We start from the raw sequence: 20,051 nt of genomic DNA, 5'->3' as shown, positions 1-20,051 counted from the left end.
ACCTATTATACCCTTGTTCATATGATGGAGAAGTCAGGAACACAAAACAGAAGAAAGGCAGGACAAGCACTTTGATGGACACAGGGTCAAGTTTTACTCCTCGCATTAGCATTTGTACCAAAACCCATGCCACTGGGGACTATGTAACACACTCATTTTGAAGCTTGCAAAAATCCAAAATAGTGCTCTCTTTTACATTTCTGTAGAAGTAATTAATTCCACAGATCTGTTTAAATTCATGTACCTTCACTCAGCAACAGGGCAGGTCCCTTCATTAGCTCACTCCATGGCTTCCAGTCAGAGCCTTCTGCAGAGCTAAGTAAAGCTGGTCAAACAACTCTTGGACAGCCCAGTCATTTGTAAACTACCGAATGCATCCAAAAACCTGTGCTCCTTTATTTCTTGTTAACTTTATCTGAGACAGACACACCAGGCATTATGCCTGATCTTTAAACCGTGCCAAGGTACAATGTATGAGCCTCAATCTCATTATTTAGTAGAACGTAGCTGCTATCACTTAGCCAGGAGAAATGCCGAGCAAGCACGTTTTACAAGTTCCTAATTCAAAATAGTTTCCATATTTGTTGTCTCCATGTATCTCCATGCCATGGTTCACTCTTTGGTCAGCACTGGTACTGATTCTCTGTACAAAACCAACACCAAAACACATCCCACATTATCATCTGACCGCCAATGCACAGGCCTCCTTCCTGGCATATAGGTCCACTTCCCAACAACAAGGCTCTTTCTTGGGAAAGCTCTAAAATAAAGGCAAGTAAGAAATTACTAGCCCCAAAGCCTAAGAATAATAAAGATTGTGACAACACTAAAAAAATACAAGCAAAGTTTAGGCTTTTAAGAGGATATCACAGAATCATGGAATGGTTTGGGTTGGAAGGGACCTTAAAGCTCATCTAGATCCAACCTCCTCCCATGGGCAGGGGCACCTTCCACTAGACCAGGTTGCTCCAAGCCCTGTCCAACCTGGCCTTGGACACTGCCAGGGATGGGGCAGCCACAGCTGCTCTGGGCAACTTCTGCCAGTGCCTCATCACCCTCACAGCAAATAACTTCTTCCTAATATGAAATCTAAATCTACAGTATACCATAATCATGTATCATTACCACAAACAGTAGATGACTTCTTGAAATACTTACATTCAGATGTAAATCATGTTGTCAGGAAAATGCAGAAACGGAGAAGCATGGCTGACGGTCCCGTTACCAGCAGCACCCACCACCATGAGGGGTTCCCTGAGGCGGGGCAGGGCCCAACCATGCTGGGCCGAGCCCCCGCCAGTAAGCTGAGGGCCGAGCCGCAGGCCCCTGCCCTTGCCAAATCATACAATGCCGCTCCTTCGAAGGGCAGAACGCACCAGGGTCACAACAATCACGCTGCCCGCTGCGGGCCGGCGCCCACAGCCCTCCCCGCCATCACCAAGCCCTGCTCACGTCGCCACCGGCCTGCTCCGCCTGACGGGCGTCCCCTGGCTGCCCCGCCGTGCACCTTCCAGAAGGTTCCCCAGCGTGCTGCGGGCCTGCGCCGGTGGCGGCGACGCCTCATGGCGGCCGAGTCACGCTCTGCTCATCCCCACGGAGCGGGCAGGGGGACTGCGCGCACCCACCTACGAGGCTGGCTCCAGCGCCAAGATCACGCCATGCAGCGTTGTGCAGGCAGGAGTGGGCGCAAAGCCACCAGGCAGCCCTGCCTCGGAGCCCAAGTGCAGGCAGCCGCCTGGAAACACGGCGGGGTGTTGGCTCCTTGGGTTTTGCGTGTTCCTACGAGTTTCTGCTCCAGTTGTTGCCGGAGAAAAGGCTTTGCTGGGCTTGTGCTCATGTTTTTGCAACACTGTCAACCAGGGTAACCCAGAAAGCGTGACTAAGCTTTGCGCAGTGGTATCTGCAGTGTGCAGGAAACCTTGCTAGTTAAGTCGTCCAAATTCTGATTCTCATCTTTTACTGTGTTTACATTATTACCTACTTTTATGCTCTCTGCATATGTCACATGCAATTTTACCTCACTTTACCGTGAGTTTTACCTCAGTTGTTACCTGCTTCTTTCACAAAACATGTCCGCTATTTTTCCAGTAACACTCAGAACTGTGATTGCCAGAGTGGCTACAAAGATATTGAGGATCCCAAAAAAGACCATTAGGCTGTGTTAGCTGAAGCACTGTGTGTGGCTTTTAGGCAAGATCAAAAGCAGCCCCCAAAAATGCAGCTTTTCAGCCAAGCATTTCATCAGACTTGCAGACACCTGCAAATCAGTTACACTAGGAAGCCTGTCAGCTAACAAAGACAAAGCTTAGTAATACAATACAATGCAATTAGACCTGAATAATTTAGGCACTGAAGCAAATATTTTGAGACCTCGGCTGTTTACTTTCCTGAGTGAGAAATTACCCAGACTTGGAGTCATAAACCCACTGAGGAAAACAAACAAACAAACAAAAAACCTCAACAAATGAGTAACCACTTGTGTGTTAGACTTTGCCATCTAAAGTCTCTCACATTCCAAGGCACTGAACACGCACAAGGGAAGGAAGGCAGGAGATTTTCCACTTTTTTCTTCCCATGACATGGGACGCAACAGGGAGATCAGCAGGATTAACGGGCAGCATTAGAGTTGGCAGCTGTTTGTTTCTTGAACATTTGACTTTGTTACTTTGGGAAAGTCACTTTTCCCAAAAGGAACTACAAGTATCATCAATGTTGGTTCACAGTAATATAAACGAGTCCTAATTTCCTCAATGTCATCCAGAGGTCATACTGAGAATAACAAGGTCTTACTGTCATCAGTTTGGCCCAACTGGAGAAAACAATATTGAATGGGTTATTGGCTTTTCTTCACTTGATTAAGAACTCAAGTTGAGCTATTGTGACGCAATTTGTTTTTCAGAAGGATGGACAATGCGTCTATTTTTGTATGTTGTTCTAAACTACCTGAGGGCACAGTTTTTGGAGACGTGTAGCCACTGATTTTTACAACATAGTACTCCCATCTCCTCCCACATTAGTACTGAGCAGAAACCTTTCTTTTTCAAGGATACTGATTTAATGACAGTGTGTGTGCTCTTTAACTTCTTTTTTTCATTATCTGAGTCTCTAAATCATATGCCGAGTTTTATTTCATTCTATAAATTTACCCTGCATTTGTTTCAGCCTGGTGGTTGTCCATCAGAAGTCTGCAGATCTGTCAGCAGTGGTGCCAGATCCTACTACAACTACCCCTAATGGATCAACTTGCAAACTCTTAATCCTGCTGTTTTTCTCACTGAAAGCAGGAAGATTACTTGAGCGTAAAACATCTCAGGACGGTTACAGGGACAAACCGTTCATTCTAATCCCTAAATATGAATGTTTCATGACTGTTTTCAATTCTGAGGTGAACTTTCTGTTGTTGGTTTGCTTTTTTCTTATCTCAGCTTTGTGAAATTACAGTACTAGAAAGATAATGGTAAGAGGAAAGCAAATAGTTTTTAATAGGAATCAGTACAAGCTGTAATCTGCTTTTGGTTCATTTTGGCATTGGGTGTACACCTTAGCAATTTGTAGGGCATTTCCTTTACTAGAATGAAGATATGAGTCTCTTATTACCCCTAAAATAATAGGGCACAGAAATTACCAAAAATGCTATTGATCTCATGTAGGAATCTGTAGTGTTGTTCATGTGTGGAGCTTGAAGGTCAGTGAAAGAAGGGCCTTTGTGTAAACAGCACCTACAGAAATCCACTGTTGAGCTGAGTCATGCTGGGGTGGGTGGCAGGAGGCCAGACATGCCCCTATCACACCTCTTCCCCAGACTGAAGGAGCAGCTTGCACCGGCAGAGCTGTGAGCAGTGGGCAGGAGGAGAGCCATCCTGCGGCAGCGGTGGGGCTGTGCCAACAAAAAATGTTTTGGCTATCGCATAGGCTGAATCATAGAATCATAGAAGAGTCAGGGTTGGAAAGAACTTTAAGATCATCTAGTTCCAACCTCCCTGCCATGGAATTGTTTAGGTTGGAAAAGACCCTTAAGATCATTGCATCCACCTGTTAACCCAGCACTGCCAAGGCCACCACTTAAACCATGTCCCTAAGTGCCATATCTACATGTCTTTTAAACCCCTCCAGGGATGGTGACTCCTCCACTTCCCTGGGAAGCCTGTTCCAGTGCTTGACAGCCCTTGTGGTGAAGAAAATTGTTTCTAATATCCAATTTAAACCTCGCCTCAATCTAAACCTGAGGCTGTTTTCTCTTGTCCTACGTACTTGGGAGAACAGACTGACTCCCATCTCGCTGCTGTCTCCTTCTACAAACTTTGCTTCTCTAACTGTCCATAGAAGCACTGACAATAGGTCTTCGCTTATTCTGAGGCAGGATACTACAATGTTAACTTGACGGGAGTTTCCCCTAGGTAAGGCCTAAACAACGATCTCAGCATTTGACTCAGAAATCACACCTCTTGTAGCCTGTGTATGTGCATATATCTAATTCCTCTTTCCAAGCACAGGGCTCTACGAGAGTGCAAACTCCCACACTACCTAACAGGTATGGACTATTTACAGAACTCCGTATTACAGAATTCCAGAGTTTCTCCCTTTTCTCTCTCTTTGTGGTGAATTAGGCAGTTACACATTTTTGGTCCACCTGAAATTTTTGAAACAAGTCCTTTTTTCCCATTTTAGTTCAGTCTCTTCAAACACATCACCCTCTACTTCTCAAGCTTTGTTGCAGTTAAGGCTGAACAATAGGCATCTAAGTTACAAAATCCCATGTATTTTTAACACCACCTCTATTCTGATGTTGTTTGTGTCAGTGTGTCTTTGAGGGACCAGATAATGTCAGGACTGATCTGCAGGAGCAGATGGCTTTTTCCAGTAACCAGAATGGAACTCTGCAAGAATTGATGCAGGGAAGGCTGAAAGTGAGATACATTAATTTGAACACTGATTCTGGAAAGGATACAATCAGCACTTCCCTCACTCTTGCCTGTAAGAAAATGCAGTATCTTTTGTTCTTTAGACTTTCTGAAATGTTTTTCTTTCCTATTTTTGGTACTTCTATTGCCTTTTTGGTGAATATTTTTTTTTCTTGTTCCTTCTTCAGATGTACATTTTGCAGAAGTGCTTGATTTTTACAGGTAACACTCTATTAATGCTCTATCAGCCTCTCCTCTTCATTGCATCTGCTCTGTGGATTGCTTGCTCTGGAGTTCTATAATGAAGTCAGTATTCAGTTTCCACCTTTCTTGGAGGAAAGGAAGGTTGCCCCTCACAAGCAGCAGACATTTTAGTGTGCGTAGCTGGTAATAAAACATCTCAGGAATTTCAGCTGCCATTTCTGCCTCAGAGGCAATAAAGGTACCTTTAGGAAGGCAGCAGAAAGGAGTGTGATATCTGGTTTGAGCGAGAGGAATGCGAGCAACCCGTATGGCTGCATCTGATGTTTGCCAGTTTATTAATAAAAATGAAACTTCGTAAGAATGCAACTTAGTAAGAACGAAACAAGATCTTTTGATATTTGGTTGGCTGGAAAATCTTATGACAGAGCACAGAGCTGCCTCTCTGCGCAAGAACTCACAGCTGTCTCCCTCTTGAGAAGAAACCGCCGAGTGAATGAGGATGTAAGATCTTGCAGAGCGTATGTGACTGCATTAATTCGAGAAAGGCGATGAGTCTTCATGGAAGCAGGCACGAAGCCTTGCAGCCATGCAGCCGCTAACCTTCCCCCTACATCGTCCCTTTCCTCTTCTGAGCTGACTGGAGAGAGATGAGAAGCCGGAGGGGGGAAGGCAGGTGCAGGCTGCTCTCGCCCTCCGGCTCCGCTGTCTCTCTGTAGCCGGCCTTGGCGGCTTGCGTCCTCCGCCGCGGCGGGCAGGGCTGTCCCCGTCAATGGGGCAGCCCCATGGGGCATAGCGCTCCTCTGCACCGCCTGTCTCCAGGCGTAGCCCCTGCTCCCTCCTCTCGCCGAGGTGAAGAGCGCGGTTTGTCGCTGTCGGGGCGGGGGGGCTTGTTTGTTTGTTTCCTGCCCCATCGCATTTTTATGATCACGAAGAGGAAGAAGCATTCAGGTCACCCGGAGAACTGCTCGTCCGGCAGCCCTCACACAAGGGCTCCTTTGACCGCCAGCAGCTCTGCTCGGCGGCGGCAGGCAGCCGGAGCGAGGAGCGCTCCCGTCTTTGATGTCCCGGCGATGCCGGCGCCCCGCACCACCGCCCGCGGGCGGGCCGGGCACTGAGCTCCGCCGGCGGCCGCCCGGCGCCCCGCCAGCCTAGCCTGCGCGCCGCCTTCCCCCGGGACCCGCGGGCGCTGTCCCGGCGGGTCGGGGCGCCCCGCGCCGCCTCCGCCCGGCGCCGGGCGGGGATGTGCGTGGCGGCCCCGGGGCCGGACCCCTCCGAGCGCCGGTCGGTAAGTAAGGGGACAGCGGCTGGGGGGAGCGGGGCGGGCGCCGGGGCGGGACGGATGGATGGACAGACGGGCGCACGGGTCACTGCCCCAGCCGTCCTGCGGGGATTTCTGGCCGCCCCTGAGTCTCCCCAGCCTGCGTGCTCCGGGTACCGGGAAGCCGGCTGTCGGGGCGGCGTGCCGTCGGGCCGGGCTCGGCCGTGGTCGCGCCTCCTTCAGCGACTCACCGACCCCGGCGTTCGCCTCGTGCCCTGCGCCGGCCCGGTGGGGCCAAAACCCCCGGCGCCCCCCCGGCGCGGCCCGACCACTGCAGCCCGCGGCGGGCCCGGCCCGCGGCCTCTCCCCGCCCAGGGCGGCCCCGGCCCACCGAGCCCGCGACGCCACCCAGCGGGGCAGAGCCCAGCGCGGGGCCACTGTGGAGCGGCAGCGAGCCGCCGCCGCCCGCGGTGAGGCTTCGCGCCCTGCCCGCCGCGCTGCGGGACAGCGGTCGGAGGAGCCAGCCCGCGGCTGCGCCGCCTGGCCTGGCGCCCCGGGGCGATCCTCAGCAGTCCCTGCGGCTGTGCCCCGCGAGTCCCGCGCCGGGGGGCAGCTCGTTCTCCTAGCACATGCTACGCAAGTTCTTAAAACAACCCCAAAAGTATTCTCGGGACATGCGAGGTTTTCTGTGGAGACTACACTGAGAACCAAGGAAGCTGCAACTCAATTGTTAACATATAAATCCCCAAAAGAGAAGCTAATGAGTTAACTCCCCGTACTACCGAGACCAGAACGGTCAAAGGAATTTCAGCTGTCTGTTGTACCTAAGCTTGGTAGGGAGACTAGAGAGGATCACCAAAGCACTAACAGAAATGTAAGGAATATATACCTAGGTGTATATCCCTTAGCATTATTCTTATATGTAGTCTTACACATATTATTACAAATATTATTCTTACACTTTTGCTATACTTGCAATTAGCACATGAAGAGGCTTATACCTGGTGTTCATTAATGCCGATGCGGTAAGTTCTTTAAATAACTAGAAGTAAAAATTAGTCAATGGGATGTCTTTAAACATGAGGAACACTCCTGGGGGAACAGAAAGATTAGCTCACTTGGAAAAACTTAGCTGATTGTAAGGAATGTATTTGCACATGAAAGGTACAGTGTTTCTGGCTGCTCTGAACTGTGGTTTCAGTGCTCTGAAGACACCACAGAATCAGAAGATCAGTATCATTTCTTAAATTGCGGTCCAAGTATTCAGGGGGCTCTGGGCCCTGGTCAGTGTTCAGTCCACATAACTAACATCTTCTTCTGCTTAATAAAACTGGAAGTAAGATGGGTGTAATGATTGACTTGCTTTATTATTATCTGTGAACTCATAGCTCAGTTAATAGAAGGCAAATTTCTTTGCATGGCTTTCTTTTACATGGTTGTGTGAAATTTCAGTCCAGTGTCTTAAAAACCACTTGCTCATCTGACCAAAACCCTATTTTTCTGAGATAAAAAGCAGCTCAGGAGGCACATGAAAGCAGCTGTAATGGTCCCCGTGGGGTTAGAAAGGCAGAGGCTGGGTATACAGCCTCCTGCTCCATACAAGACCTGTGATTCTGTCACTGCCAGTCACTTCCTGCATTGTGATGTCTAGGGAATGGTGACAAAAGGGACATGAGACACACTGAAATAAAATGTTCTTACTCACTTAAAGAAACAGCATCAGTGTGATGGTAGTGTCCAGGCATCCACTGAAACAGGTGTTGTGTAAATACATGGAACATACAATCCTGTTTACTTAGGTCCATAATAACAAGTTACTTGACATCCTTATTTTATTACAAAACATACATGCTGTAGCAGCATGTTTTTGCAGTGGAGGAGCGGGCATTCTAGGTGAGGTGGACATCAAAGAGGAGATTACTGGAAAGCAGGGAACACAAACTGAGCAGAAACAAGGTCCAGAGGAAAATCAGAGACTGAAATCTTTAAGAGTGTAGCAGCTTGAGGAGACAAAGATGAATACAAGCCAACAGTGCAGTTAAAACCAGTTTAAAATAATCAAGTTCAGGTCTTAGACTTGAATGGATGCAGAAGCTGAGCAGGGTTCCCTTACTGCTGTTACAGTGATTTACTGAGTGGGGAAGGAAGGGTTTCATGAGTGCAAGAGGACATGAATACCCTGACCTGCAGTGCTGGTTGACCTTCTTGTGGGGTGTCTGGTGAATGCAGGTGTTGCCATTATTTATCCCAGTGGACTTCTATTCTTCCCCATTGAATGGAAAGGGTATGTACTCTTTATCTGTGGATGTAAAGATCCCTAGGAAATGCCGTGAATAGAAACTATTGAGTTTTCATTGTGAAATACTCAAAAATACATTGCTGTATGCATTAGGGATTTGAATCTCTGTCAGCAGAAGAAGGTCTGACCCTAAATGAGTAGGAGCAGCTGAAGAGAGAGCACAGAACTGTAGGACAGCAGTACTGCAAACGGTGGCTAAGTTACCTCTAGAAAGTGTCAGAAATACAGTCCCAAAATCTATGGCATACACATTCCAGGAGCGAGCATGAGTCCATTCACACTCCTGCCAGTTCTGCATGTATGTGTTGTAGCTACTCCTAATTTACAGTGTTCTAAGCCCAAAAGAGAGGCTTGGTCATGCTTCTTCAAAAATTACTGTGAAGACTCACTGTCTTCTGTGTGAATTTGACAAGCTCCCTGCAGAGCCTCTCCTTTTTTCTTTTTCTTCACTGTTCTTAGAGACAGCTGCAGAGCTGTAGTCAAGAATTGCTTGCATAATGTTTTAAGGAATGACAGCTAAGCACAATGGCATATTTTGACCTTTGGCATTAGATAAGTAATTGGCAGATTAAGTTAATTTTTATTCAAGCAGGGAGACTTGCTTTCTGCTTGCTTGTGAACTCCTGTACCATCATACACGACTGAACCACACAGGTAAGTTTTAAAAATAGATTTTGGGTTGTTTACCTTCCTTTTGGTGGCCTCTTCATGCAAAGGAAGACCACTCCTCTGTTTTCTTTAAGTGACAAGCAGCACGTGGCACACATACTTGCATGCACGTGAGCGGAGGAGAGAATTTTTAATTTCATGACTGACATTCTAGTAGTGTTACACATAATTTGAAAACTCACCTAGAAAACATCTTTGTTATTGTGCAGTTGAGGAGCCAGTTTCAAGACCTACAACTTTGTGTAAGTTCTCCAGTGACATCTCCCTTTTCCTTTTCAGACGCTGGGTTATGGGAAAGTCAGAAAGCCAGATGGATATAACTGAAATGAATACTCCAAAACCAAAGAAGAAACTGCGATGGAGTGGCCTGGAAATAGGGCTAACTGTTGTAGTGATTCTGCTAGCTATTGTAGCGATCACAATGATAGTTCTGTATGCAACATACGATGGTGAGTACACATAAACTCTCTCTGAATGTATAAATGCATAAGAATATAAAAGTATCTTAAGATATTAAAAAAACCCAAAAAACCACCCAGAATCTAGTTGTTAGTATATAGTAAAAAAACCCCTTAAGCTGCACTATTTTAAAATGTTGTATTAGAAAAGACTGTGTTATGTGGTGTATATATAGCTGCAGTACATAAACCATTCAGAAAATAAAATAACAATATCAGCTCAGTATTTTTTTGCTTGGTAACAGAAAACTGTGTCTTATCCAGTGTATAAAAATTGGATGATTAATAGGTGTTACATCATAATCATATTTCATATGTACGTCACTAGACAGCATGACACAAGTATCTGAAATGTAAAGCTGCATCCACACTTACTACAGCTAGACACCAACACAAAACTGCTTCTTTCCAACAGGAACCCTTTAAATTCATTGGTTCACATAAAGTTCTGGTAAACACAAAGAATCTGCTTGTTCTGACTCAGCAATTCTGTTTGTAGTTAATACTTCAGTAAGCAAAAAGCTCTACAAAATACAACACTGCTGAAGAAAACCAAACTGCAGTGTGTCCTCCATATTCCTGTATATGTATGAAAATTCTGGTTTTTCCTTCAGCAGGCTACTGGAGGAAGGACACTCAGTGAGTGTAGGCATAGTAAGAAGTTTTGTGATTCAACAGCCATACCAAAATATTAAAAAGTGATTCCATTCAGGGGTAAATATCTTTCCCTGACAATTTTTGGGAAAGATAATACAGAGAAGCTACAATTTCCGTTTGGGGTCAAGCAAGAATATTTCCTTAGATTGGAAATGAAATGCTTTGTTTCAGTTTAAAGTACTTAATAATTTTGCTTAAACTTTTTATTACAGTTTAGTTCAATTATGGAATGCAAAATACCATTCTGAAATGAAAAATAAAAAAGTTTTACTTCTAAAGTCTCAAAAGGAAACATTTTCATTTCCTGAACCTTGTATTTTGTTTAAAAGACTTCAGAGTGAATGTCTCAGAATTTTCATATATTTCATCTGGAATCTTCTTGTCGTTGTAAGGTATCGCTAAATTCAGACTGACTTTGCAGCTGTCTTTCAGTCCCTAAATTTCTTCTTTGTTATAAAAATAGCATTTTGCCCACTTCTACTTGATTGATAGGACATTTTCCTATGACTACAAAAATTCCGCATTATGAGTGACTAGCACTGAATGACCCTAAAGGGATGAAGACGAAGGTATTTTTAGAGCCTGATCCTATAAATATTCACTTGCTGAGTGTAAGGTGTCTGTTCATCTTTATCTTACTGTACCCTGCAATTAAATGCAATCCCAAAGTGACTGTCAATGAATACAGTATTTACAGACTATGTTGACATTAAGTAAAAAGTTAAGAATATGATTGTATTCTCTTTTAGATGGGGTTTGCAAGACATCAGACTGTATAAAGTCAGGTAAGAATGAAAATGTTTGCGTGCTTGCAGGCAAAAGCATACGTAATCTAAGTACAGTTCTGAGGAATCTGAGGTACACACCACCTCACGGGAGGCTTCCAAAAGGCTTTGATTAGTAGGCCCAATTTATATTTGCAGACTCACCAGAAACTGCATAGAAAGGTTATTTTACTGGTTCACTTCCTTCTGTGGGACTACTCATTTTAGGCCTCGTTTTAAAGTAGCCAAAGTAGGTAGGGTGGTTGCCGCACACCCCAGTCCTGCTGGAGTCACCCACTGATGAGGCCATAAGGCAGTCCATTATCTCAGTAGCTGCATGTTGTTGTAGCAAAATCTGAGTATCTTACAGGATTTATTTATCTCTATTACTGTCTTTCAGGTACCCTTCCAAGGTGCTTTCCTGACAGCATGAAAGCTCATGCTGTGGTCTGAAAAATTATCAAATTAGTTATCTACTTGATTTCTTTTAATCTCTGAAGATGCTAATTTTCAGCTAAATAGAGATATCAAGTTCAGCTTGACTTTCTAACGATGAAAAGCAGTAGAAAAAAGGTCAAGCAGTAGAAGGTTTGGAGAAAGGAGGCATAATGTAAACTGAAGATCTAGCAAGAAGTGACTCAGTGAATTAAGGAGAATAGTATTTTATGCTTCCATTAAAAGACTTAACAGCATGCAGATATTTAAGGGAATAAATAAACATTCTTACTGAATCTTAAGAGTCTCAATACAGAAGTAAAATTGTGAAAGGATTACAGTAAGAACACTGATGGGGGAAAATGGCAGACTTACATCATTATGTAACAGTGTGAAGAAGGGGCATTTTTAAAAACTATGAAGTGCCTCAATTCAACAGAGGTAATAATGAAATACAGAATGAGAAAAAAAGGTAGACAGACTGAAACATTCCTGAAACAGAAATGTACAATGTGGTTCTAATGTCATAATCTCTTTTCCTTTTTCATTAAGTACAGCTTTATTTTATTCACACATTTATCTCATTTACTCACTATCATCTGTTCGTTATTCTACACATTGTCTAGTTCAAACACTGAAGGAATTAAGTGATAAAAAATGGTGAGAGTTCAGTCTCAAAACATGTAAAATGCCAGAGTAGTGCTATCATTGTGTCCTATCGAAGTGTTTTTTACTGGCAGGAAAACGAGCTCATTGACATCATAGAGCTTTTCTGTAATCCACATTCTGCTGTCCCTACATAGGACACAACAACTGATCCACTGCAAACAGGCGGACTGCTCTTGTGAGTAAACACTATGATGTGTGCAAGAACTGCACACTCCAGTCTGGAACACATACAATTTACAACTGTGCAAAAGATAGCTTTTATATTTTACCAGGTGTTAATATTTGGTATTTCCATACTATCCTGTAAGAGTCCTGGGAGACAGTCAGTGAACCTGATAAAATTATAATCTTTATAATTAAGTTTTAGCTGTAGGGCTGTAGTTCAAATAAGAGCTAAACAGATGCAAAAGCAATGATGTCGAAGTGGAACACTTACTTCTGACAACATTATGAAGTGTAGCATCAGTATGCATTTCTGCCTAGCAAGGGTCGGTTACCAGATGCAGCTAAAAATCTGTGTGGTCTATGGGACTACTGTAGCAATGAAACCCCACCATGCAGGAAGCAGTTATGATCAGGGAGCCCCCACGTGAAGTTATGATGGGCCAGCCATTACAGAAGTGTACTGCATCTGTTTGTAAATGATTTAGAATGGATAGCTCTAAGCAAAGTTGGGAGTGACCAGTTTGAATTTAAAATAGTTATGGATTAACTGAGCCAGGATTTCCATGTCCCACCATGGTGTAATCGATTTAAGGCAGAAATCTCTATAGAAGCGTTTGGCCTTTTCCACACTTATATTCATTAAATGTAGTCAGATTATGAAAAGGGGTTGGTAGGGATGTAATCACCTAGAAGATTTGCTCGATTAGGTGGTTTCTAGACTGAGCAAGTTCTCGGCTTCAAAAGCAGAACCCTGTGAATCAGAAGCCCAGAATGGTTAGCTGTCTTCTGATCAGACATTCAGTGCTCCAAGAGCATCAAGAATAGTTTAAAGAGTTGGTCAGAATTATATAATGTAGCAACAAAATAAATTAGTATTTTAAAATGCAATGTACAGTCCTTAAACCAGACAAACTATTAATGTTGTGTAATAATAATCTTACTGTGATTAATCTACAGGTTTAACATTACTTCAAATCAGGGTTTTGTAACAGTTCAAACTTTAATTTGGCAGCTTCTTGCGCACCATGCAGGATAACATACGGGAGAAGTTAAACAGGTAGATGCAGACAGAAAGCCAGAAGTATTAACTCTGGAAATTTACTGTGGTCTTTCAAGAAGTATAATTAGGAATAGACATTGAGAGAAATGGTAGTGCCTTACACCAGAGCTGACCAGTACTATGCCAGCTTTTTGCCATGAATTTCAAAATTTTGCCATAGGTACAAGCCACTGAAAAAGAATAAAGTGAAGACACTGACAGACTTTATAGGACATTTAATAAAACAGCTTCAAATAAATGACCAGAAGAAAAAATGTAATGAAAATTCAAATGGTTATACGCAGGGTAAAACATCAGTAACTGTGTGATAGTGTTATCAGGGTTTGTGGAATCTATTGCACTGCAGCATGTGAAGGTACCACGTAATTTGTACATGTGAACGTTTCCTTAATAAGCTGAAATACTCTCAGCTAATTTTCCTGAGCTCAGACAGCACAGATTGATGAGAATAGGAAATTTTGATCTCTCTCCCATCAGTTTCACCTAGATAAGCATATTGTGTTTCTCTCATATCCTCTCCCAGTCACTGGTTGGTATGTCAGCTTATATTACTTTATTAGTAAGCTACTACAGCAATCAGGAGTAGTAGAATAAAATTAATCATTAAAAGTAATTAAGATAAGGCTCTACATTCTTCAGTGACAGGAAATGGAATAAACAAGTGAAAAGAGAAATAAACCCACTGGTTCATCAAAGCAATACTGAAGACTAATGGAAAGTGCGTCATGTGTTTCCTGTATTTGTATATGTATTAATTAATCTGTATTAGAATGAAAATAGCGAAATATTCATCAGTCTCACACTTACTATTTCCAGAGCAAAAATGTCTCAGTGCATACAGCCGTGAACTTACCATAAATCTTCTTTGGGCATTAAGTATCAATTTATAAAAAATTAACTTATGGCATGTTTAGGATTCTGCCCAGCATAATTAGTCTCACTGACTTGGCAGAAATGCTTCATGTGTCATTGTTTCTGGGCTTGGTGGGTAACAAAACAGTATTTCATTGATTTTAGTATATCCATGGTATCAGCCAAATAATAAATGGTTATCTTGGGGTTCAGACAAGCAAATTACACTCTTGAGGAGAATATCCTTCAGGAGAACACTTTATACACGTATTTTGCATGAAGCCCTAAGTGAAAAACTACAGTTCCCATGTCTCTGTTCATTCTGTTTGCAGTATTTAAACATCAAGTTTTGATAAAAGTTGGTTAGCTAATATTGGCTAGCCTGGACTTTAAAGCAGAAAAGTAATGATAGACAATTATTTTTGTGCAACAGTAGTAGGCAAGGAAGATTAAACAGATGCTGACTACAACTAGAGCAACCTAATTCCACACTTAAAGCAAGTCTCGATATTATATAGGCTGTTAATAATTTCTCAGATTTATACAAGGTGTGGAGCTCTCCTGGGTTTTATTTTGGTTTTTGGTTGGGCTTGTTTTTTTGCAAAAGTGACAAGACAGTGGATATGAGCCAATTTTCTTGGTGTCAGAAGATTTCTCTATCCTACCATCACTTTCGGCAGAGCTGACACGTTGCTCTCGATGAGCCAGCTTTGATGCCCAGTCCTGGTTATTGAAGTCTTTTGTTGCCAGACTAACACATGCCAGGATAATCCAAGGGGCACTGTCACTCTTCAGATGCTGCTCCAGCCTAGCAGAGAGATTTGTAAAGATATCCACCATTAAAACAGAAGATGTTAGTAATAATCAGCAAATAGATGGAACTAAGACAGGAAGAAAGTGCACTGCTCCAAACATTCCCCTTCTAGGACAAAATACGGGAACAGACAAATAGAAACTTTACAGCTTTGGTTCCTTCAAATATAAGTCAGCTTTCCATTGACTTCAGAAGGAAAAGAATCAGGTGCTGGGCACTGTACCTATTTATGCAGTGGTTTTTTATACTGCTTAAGCAGTCCAAAATTGAAAATGCATTAACACTGTTAAGCCAGTGGAAGACCACAGGAAAAATTGGGGGGGGGGGAAGTCAGCACAAATACTATAGACTGTCTATCCACCTCTCATTTCCACCAGCATGAGAGACATGGAAAATATTGAAAGTACTGGAGAAATAACTATAAATACTTGACTCACCCATGTGGGAGTAATGAACACTTCAGATCACAAGTCTCACCATTTACTAAAAATACTGTCTGAAAAATAGGAAGGATATTCAGTATCCTGGGAAATTCAGAGGTATTGCTAGCTCTTGCTTGACTCCTAGCACCTCTCCTTTGTGTGAGAGACTTTGTGCTAGCGTACTAGTAGTGAAGGCAGTCTAGGGGGAAGAGGAATACCAGAAAGAAAAAGCACAGAAGGTTTCTGAACAGCAGCTGGGAAACTGTCATCAAGGAATCAGATTTCACTAGAAAATCCCATGTTGTGATCAGTCTTTGAAAAGCCACTTCAAGAGGGTCAGCAGGGATAGCAGGAGGCAGTATCAATTTGGAACAGATCTAAAATACCACTGTAGATTCAGAAAAGCATTAATAGGAAAACTTACCTGACAAGAACTTAAACGGTACAACAAAGTCATTATTTTATTGAAATAGACTGGATTAGCTGAGCCTACATCATTCTTAATTAATTAAATCCCATTACAGTGGATACTTAACCTCTGATACGTCTTATACTTTTCACCACATTTCAGTACAAAGAAGTGTAAGTTAGTAAATGAAACATCTTACATTTTATATAAAACTGAGCAGCCACTCACAGGGAGTAGGAACATTAGGCAGTTTACCCATCAGTAAACACAGGCAACAGACAAGTATATTAGTTGTGGGCAGTGAAGGAGTAATAATTCATTGTTTACTGACTAGTACTTTGTTTGGTCTAGAACAGTCAAGTAGGCTTGAGCCTATTCTAAACTAAAGGAAATATATTTATTACTTCCTTCTTCAGAGAAAACAAGTGTATTCATTTATTTTCTCTAAAAATCCTTTATGCCTTGATTTGTCTCATATTACAGCAGCCCGAATCCTTGAGAATATGGACACGACTGCAGAGCCTTGTAATGATTTTTACCAATACGCCTGTGGAGGATGGCTTAAGAGGAACGTCATTCCAGAAACCAGCTCCCGTTATAGTAACTTTGACATTTTAAGAGACGAACTAGAAGTTGTTTTAAAAGGTCAGTGGAGTGTATGTTTGTGGCCTATATAAAGTTTCTTCTTTGGCTTACACATTATCCTAATAACATGTGGTTGTCTAGCAAAGCTTAAAATACTACCAAATATTTCATCTTCAGTTCAGGACAAATCTACCACAAACTGTTTGCTTGGGGAATGCTGTGGAAGTTACGCTGTTGTGTCTGACACCAGAGCGGGGCTGACCAAACATGACCTTTCTGGTATCTGCTCTGTGTGCTCATTTGAATATTGTAACAACTGAAATCCCTATCATTATCCTCATGCACTAACAATAGCAGCTAAGCTAGGTGGAGAAGAAAGAGGTCTGCCTGTGTCCAAGTTAGATGAAATGCTGGAGCTACTCTCTTAGCAGCCCTGTGTCCTGCATATCTATATTACATCAGCTAAATCCTAAAGAGCAGGCAAGTAGTTTTCTATCTTGTCACATCATGAACTTACAAATATTCCTTTTTCCACAAAATGTTGTCAAATGTTTCTACAAAATAGTGTCAAATTGTCTGTATTGTTATTTTAGTCTGAAAAGGGGCAGAATCAAAGAAGTCAGTTTATACTCATGAAACATTCTCCAAACCACTCTCTCCAGACTGGATATCCTTTTCTACTTTGCCTGTCTTTTGGTTTTGCCAGGTTTGCAGTTTATGGATGCCACAGTGTTCCTCAGGCTTCAGCTTCTGTGGAGCAAAGCAGTTGTAAAGTCATAACTGGAGAAATTGTAAAGTAGTGGCAAATGTGGGCTGCCCCACCAGGAAGGGAGAGCCGGGACTTGACCGTGGCCCAGGGCAAGCAGTGATAGAGGCTTCACAGACTTCACAGATAGAGGCTTAGGGGAGCACCCAGATGAGGCTTCCTATGGCTCTTCCCTCCAGTTTTGCTGTTTTAACAGAAGTATGATCCACAGTCACACAACTGCACCATACCAAAGCAGACCTTGAGCACTAAACTACTGGCTGCAATGAAGAGAGCGGATTAGAATTATAGGAAAAGACGGTTACAGCCTGGTCAGTGCAGTTAGAGCCTGCTGGTACCCTTAGGGCCCTGACAGCAATTCTCTTCACACAATAGCTTTGCCACCTAAAAACTGTCCCTGAAAAGTCAGAGCATTTTTATTTCGCCAGGGGTGATCCACAGGGTATCTACCTGACACCTTTATGCACAACATTTTCATACAGACTGATATAATCTCCAGAGCTTTTGCAGCCTTCCAGTACCTGAAGGGGGCCTATAGGGATGCTGGGGAGGGACTCTTCGTCAGGGACTGTAATGACAGGACAAGGGGTAATGGGTTAAAACTTAAACAGGGGAAGTTTAGATTGGATATAAGGAGGAAATTCTTTCCTGTTAGGGTGGTGAGACACTGGAATCGGTTGCCCAGGGAGGTTGTGAGTGCTCCATCCCTGGCAGTGTTCAAGGCCAGGTTGGATGAAGCCTTGGGTGGGATGGCTTAGTGTGAGATGTCGCTGCCCATGGCAGGGGGGTTGGAACTTGATGATCTTGAGGTCCTTTCCAACCCTAATTATTCTATGATTCTATGATTCCCTGGAATTTGAGATTAACATGGAGTACTTATCACCTACCCTCTGGTCCTCAGGATGGTATGGTTCCTTCAGAATCTTTCCAGTAAAGATCTGATATTAAGATGTATTTGCTGTCTGTGTTTCAGATGTCCTTGACACACCAAGCACCAATGATATAACAGCAGTGCAGAAGGCAAAAACTCTGTACAGATCGTGCATAAATGAAAGTAAGTGTCTCCTGAATTTACTGCATATAGAATAGATAAATACCATCCAAAGAATTCCATCTTCACAGTCAGCTATGCCTACAGTCTCCTAGTTTCTGTGCATAATTTTTTAGAAATTCTTCCTGAAAACTAAAATGTATCTGTTCTATAGGGTCAAGTAAGAACGTCAATAATAAAATTATTATCGTTATCTCCTGGTTTACTATCTTTTATATTTTAGGTGAGATTACATTACTCTTCAGTTACCAGTTTGCTGCAGATATTTAAACTAATCCTTTCAGAAAATGTGAGTTAGCTTCTTTTGCACAAATTATCAGGGAAGAGGTGCAAAATAACTGTCATACCAGGCTTCTAGAGAGACAGGGAGCTCATTTAGTTCAAGAATTTGAGCTAGATGCTGCCACTGGAACAAGGAGCAGAGAGCAGTTAGGATTTGCATGTGCTGTTTGAATGAAATGTTTTTTTAAATTAAATGTTAAAGCTCAGTCATACATCAGAGCATGCTCCTATTGTGGTGATTGGGAAGACATATTTCTCAGCTTCATTTTCTGAACTCAGTAGAACAGTATAACATTTGTGTGTTTTAAAACGTCATGGTAACTCATTTTATTTTCTCCAAAAGCTACCATCGATAGCAGAGGCGGAACACCTTTAATAAGTTTATTGCCAGATGTATCTGACTGGCCTGTAGCAACAACCAACTGGGAATCTTCCTATGGTAAGATGATGTGTGTTTTGTTTCCTTTTTGGTTAAAATCTGTAATTGATTGCACTTTTCATTGCTTATCAAAAATAGAGACTGAGTCTACATTTCATTTGCTTAGGTACTGCTTGGACAGCTGAGACAGCTATTGCACAGCTGAACTCCAGATATGGAAAAAAGGTCCTTATTAATTTTTTCGTTGGCACAGATGATAAAAATTCCACAGCGCATATCATTCATGTAAGTCTCCCTGGGTGGCACTGCCTTCTTGATCATAAAAGTGTAGCAAAATAACTAGAAGCACAGACATAGATGTTAATCAGGAGAAGCATTAGTGATTTGAATTTTACCAGGGTAAGTTGTAGATAATTCTCAATCTACGTAGTTTTCAATTATCAGTTTCACAGTGCACTGTCCATTCTCAGAGTAAGTATCTCTATTCTGTACACTCATATACTTATTCTCAGTGAGATGAGAATAACAGAGACGTACACAGACATACAGACACAATTTATGTGTACACTGGACAGAAGAGAGACATGATCTACTTGCATATACATGCAAGCAAATAAATAAACATGATTTCCTTACTATGTACTTCAGGCAGAAAGCTCTGTCACTGAAAACCCAGGCTATGGTCCCAATGGCAGAAAGCCGACACTGGGGGCTGTGTTTTCAAAAGGTATGATGTTACCAAAGTACTAACTGAACCTGCAGTCAGGTGGCACAGGTAAGAAAGTGGCTGTGGACATTTGCATAAGGAGTATGCCTGTAAATGCATGAAGATCCTGGAAACGGAAAATCCAGAGGAAGACAGTGTTATGTACGGTGAATCCTTGCCAGCTACTCCTGAGATGCAACAGTTACAAGGGCAAAGGTCTAATCTTCCTTATCACTGGGGTAGATA

General features: G+C 42.8%; 1 protein-coding gene across 2 annotated transcripts in view; it reads left to right on the top strand.

Annotated features, from left to right (window-relative positions):
• The first annotated feature begins 6,269 nt into the window (after window positions 1–6,269).
• MME (membrane metalloendopeptidase) overlaps window positions 6,270–20,051 on the top strand; it is a 46,278-nt gene continuing 32,496 nt past the window's right edge. The window contains exons 1-7 of one of the 2 annotated variants that reach the window (XM_065674724.1): window positions 6,270–6,390; window positions 9,611–9,780; window positions 11,196–11,231; window positions 16,520–16,681; window positions 18,361–18,441; window positions 19,064–19,159; window positions 19,266–19,384. In XM_065674724.1, the coding sequence (XP_065530796.1) occupies window positions 9,621–9,780; window positions 11,196–11,231; window positions 16,520–16,681; window positions 18,361–18,441; window positions 19,064–19,159; window positions 19,266–19,384 (654 nt within the window). In that variant the 5' untranslated portion in view covers window positions 6,270–6,390; window positions 9,611–9,620. Of the gene's footprint in view, window positions 6,391–9,298; window positions 9,317–9,610; window positions 9,781–11,195; window positions 11,232–16,519; window positions 16,682–18,360; window positions 18,442–19,063; window positions 19,160–19,265; window positions 19,385–20,051 lie in introns of those variants that run through there. The other variant, XM_065674723.1, reaches the window with a different exon arrangement.

The sequence above is a fragment of the Lathamus discolor genome, chromosome 3, assembly GCF_037157495.1.
Source record: "Lathamus discolor isolate bLatDis1 chromosome 3, bLatDis1.hap1, whole genome shotgun sequence".
Lineage (NCBI taxonomy): Eukaryota > Metazoa > Chordata > Aves > Psittaciformes > Psittacidae > Lathamus > Lathamus discolor.
This window is presented reverse-complemented; position numbering and strand designations above follow the sequence as displayed.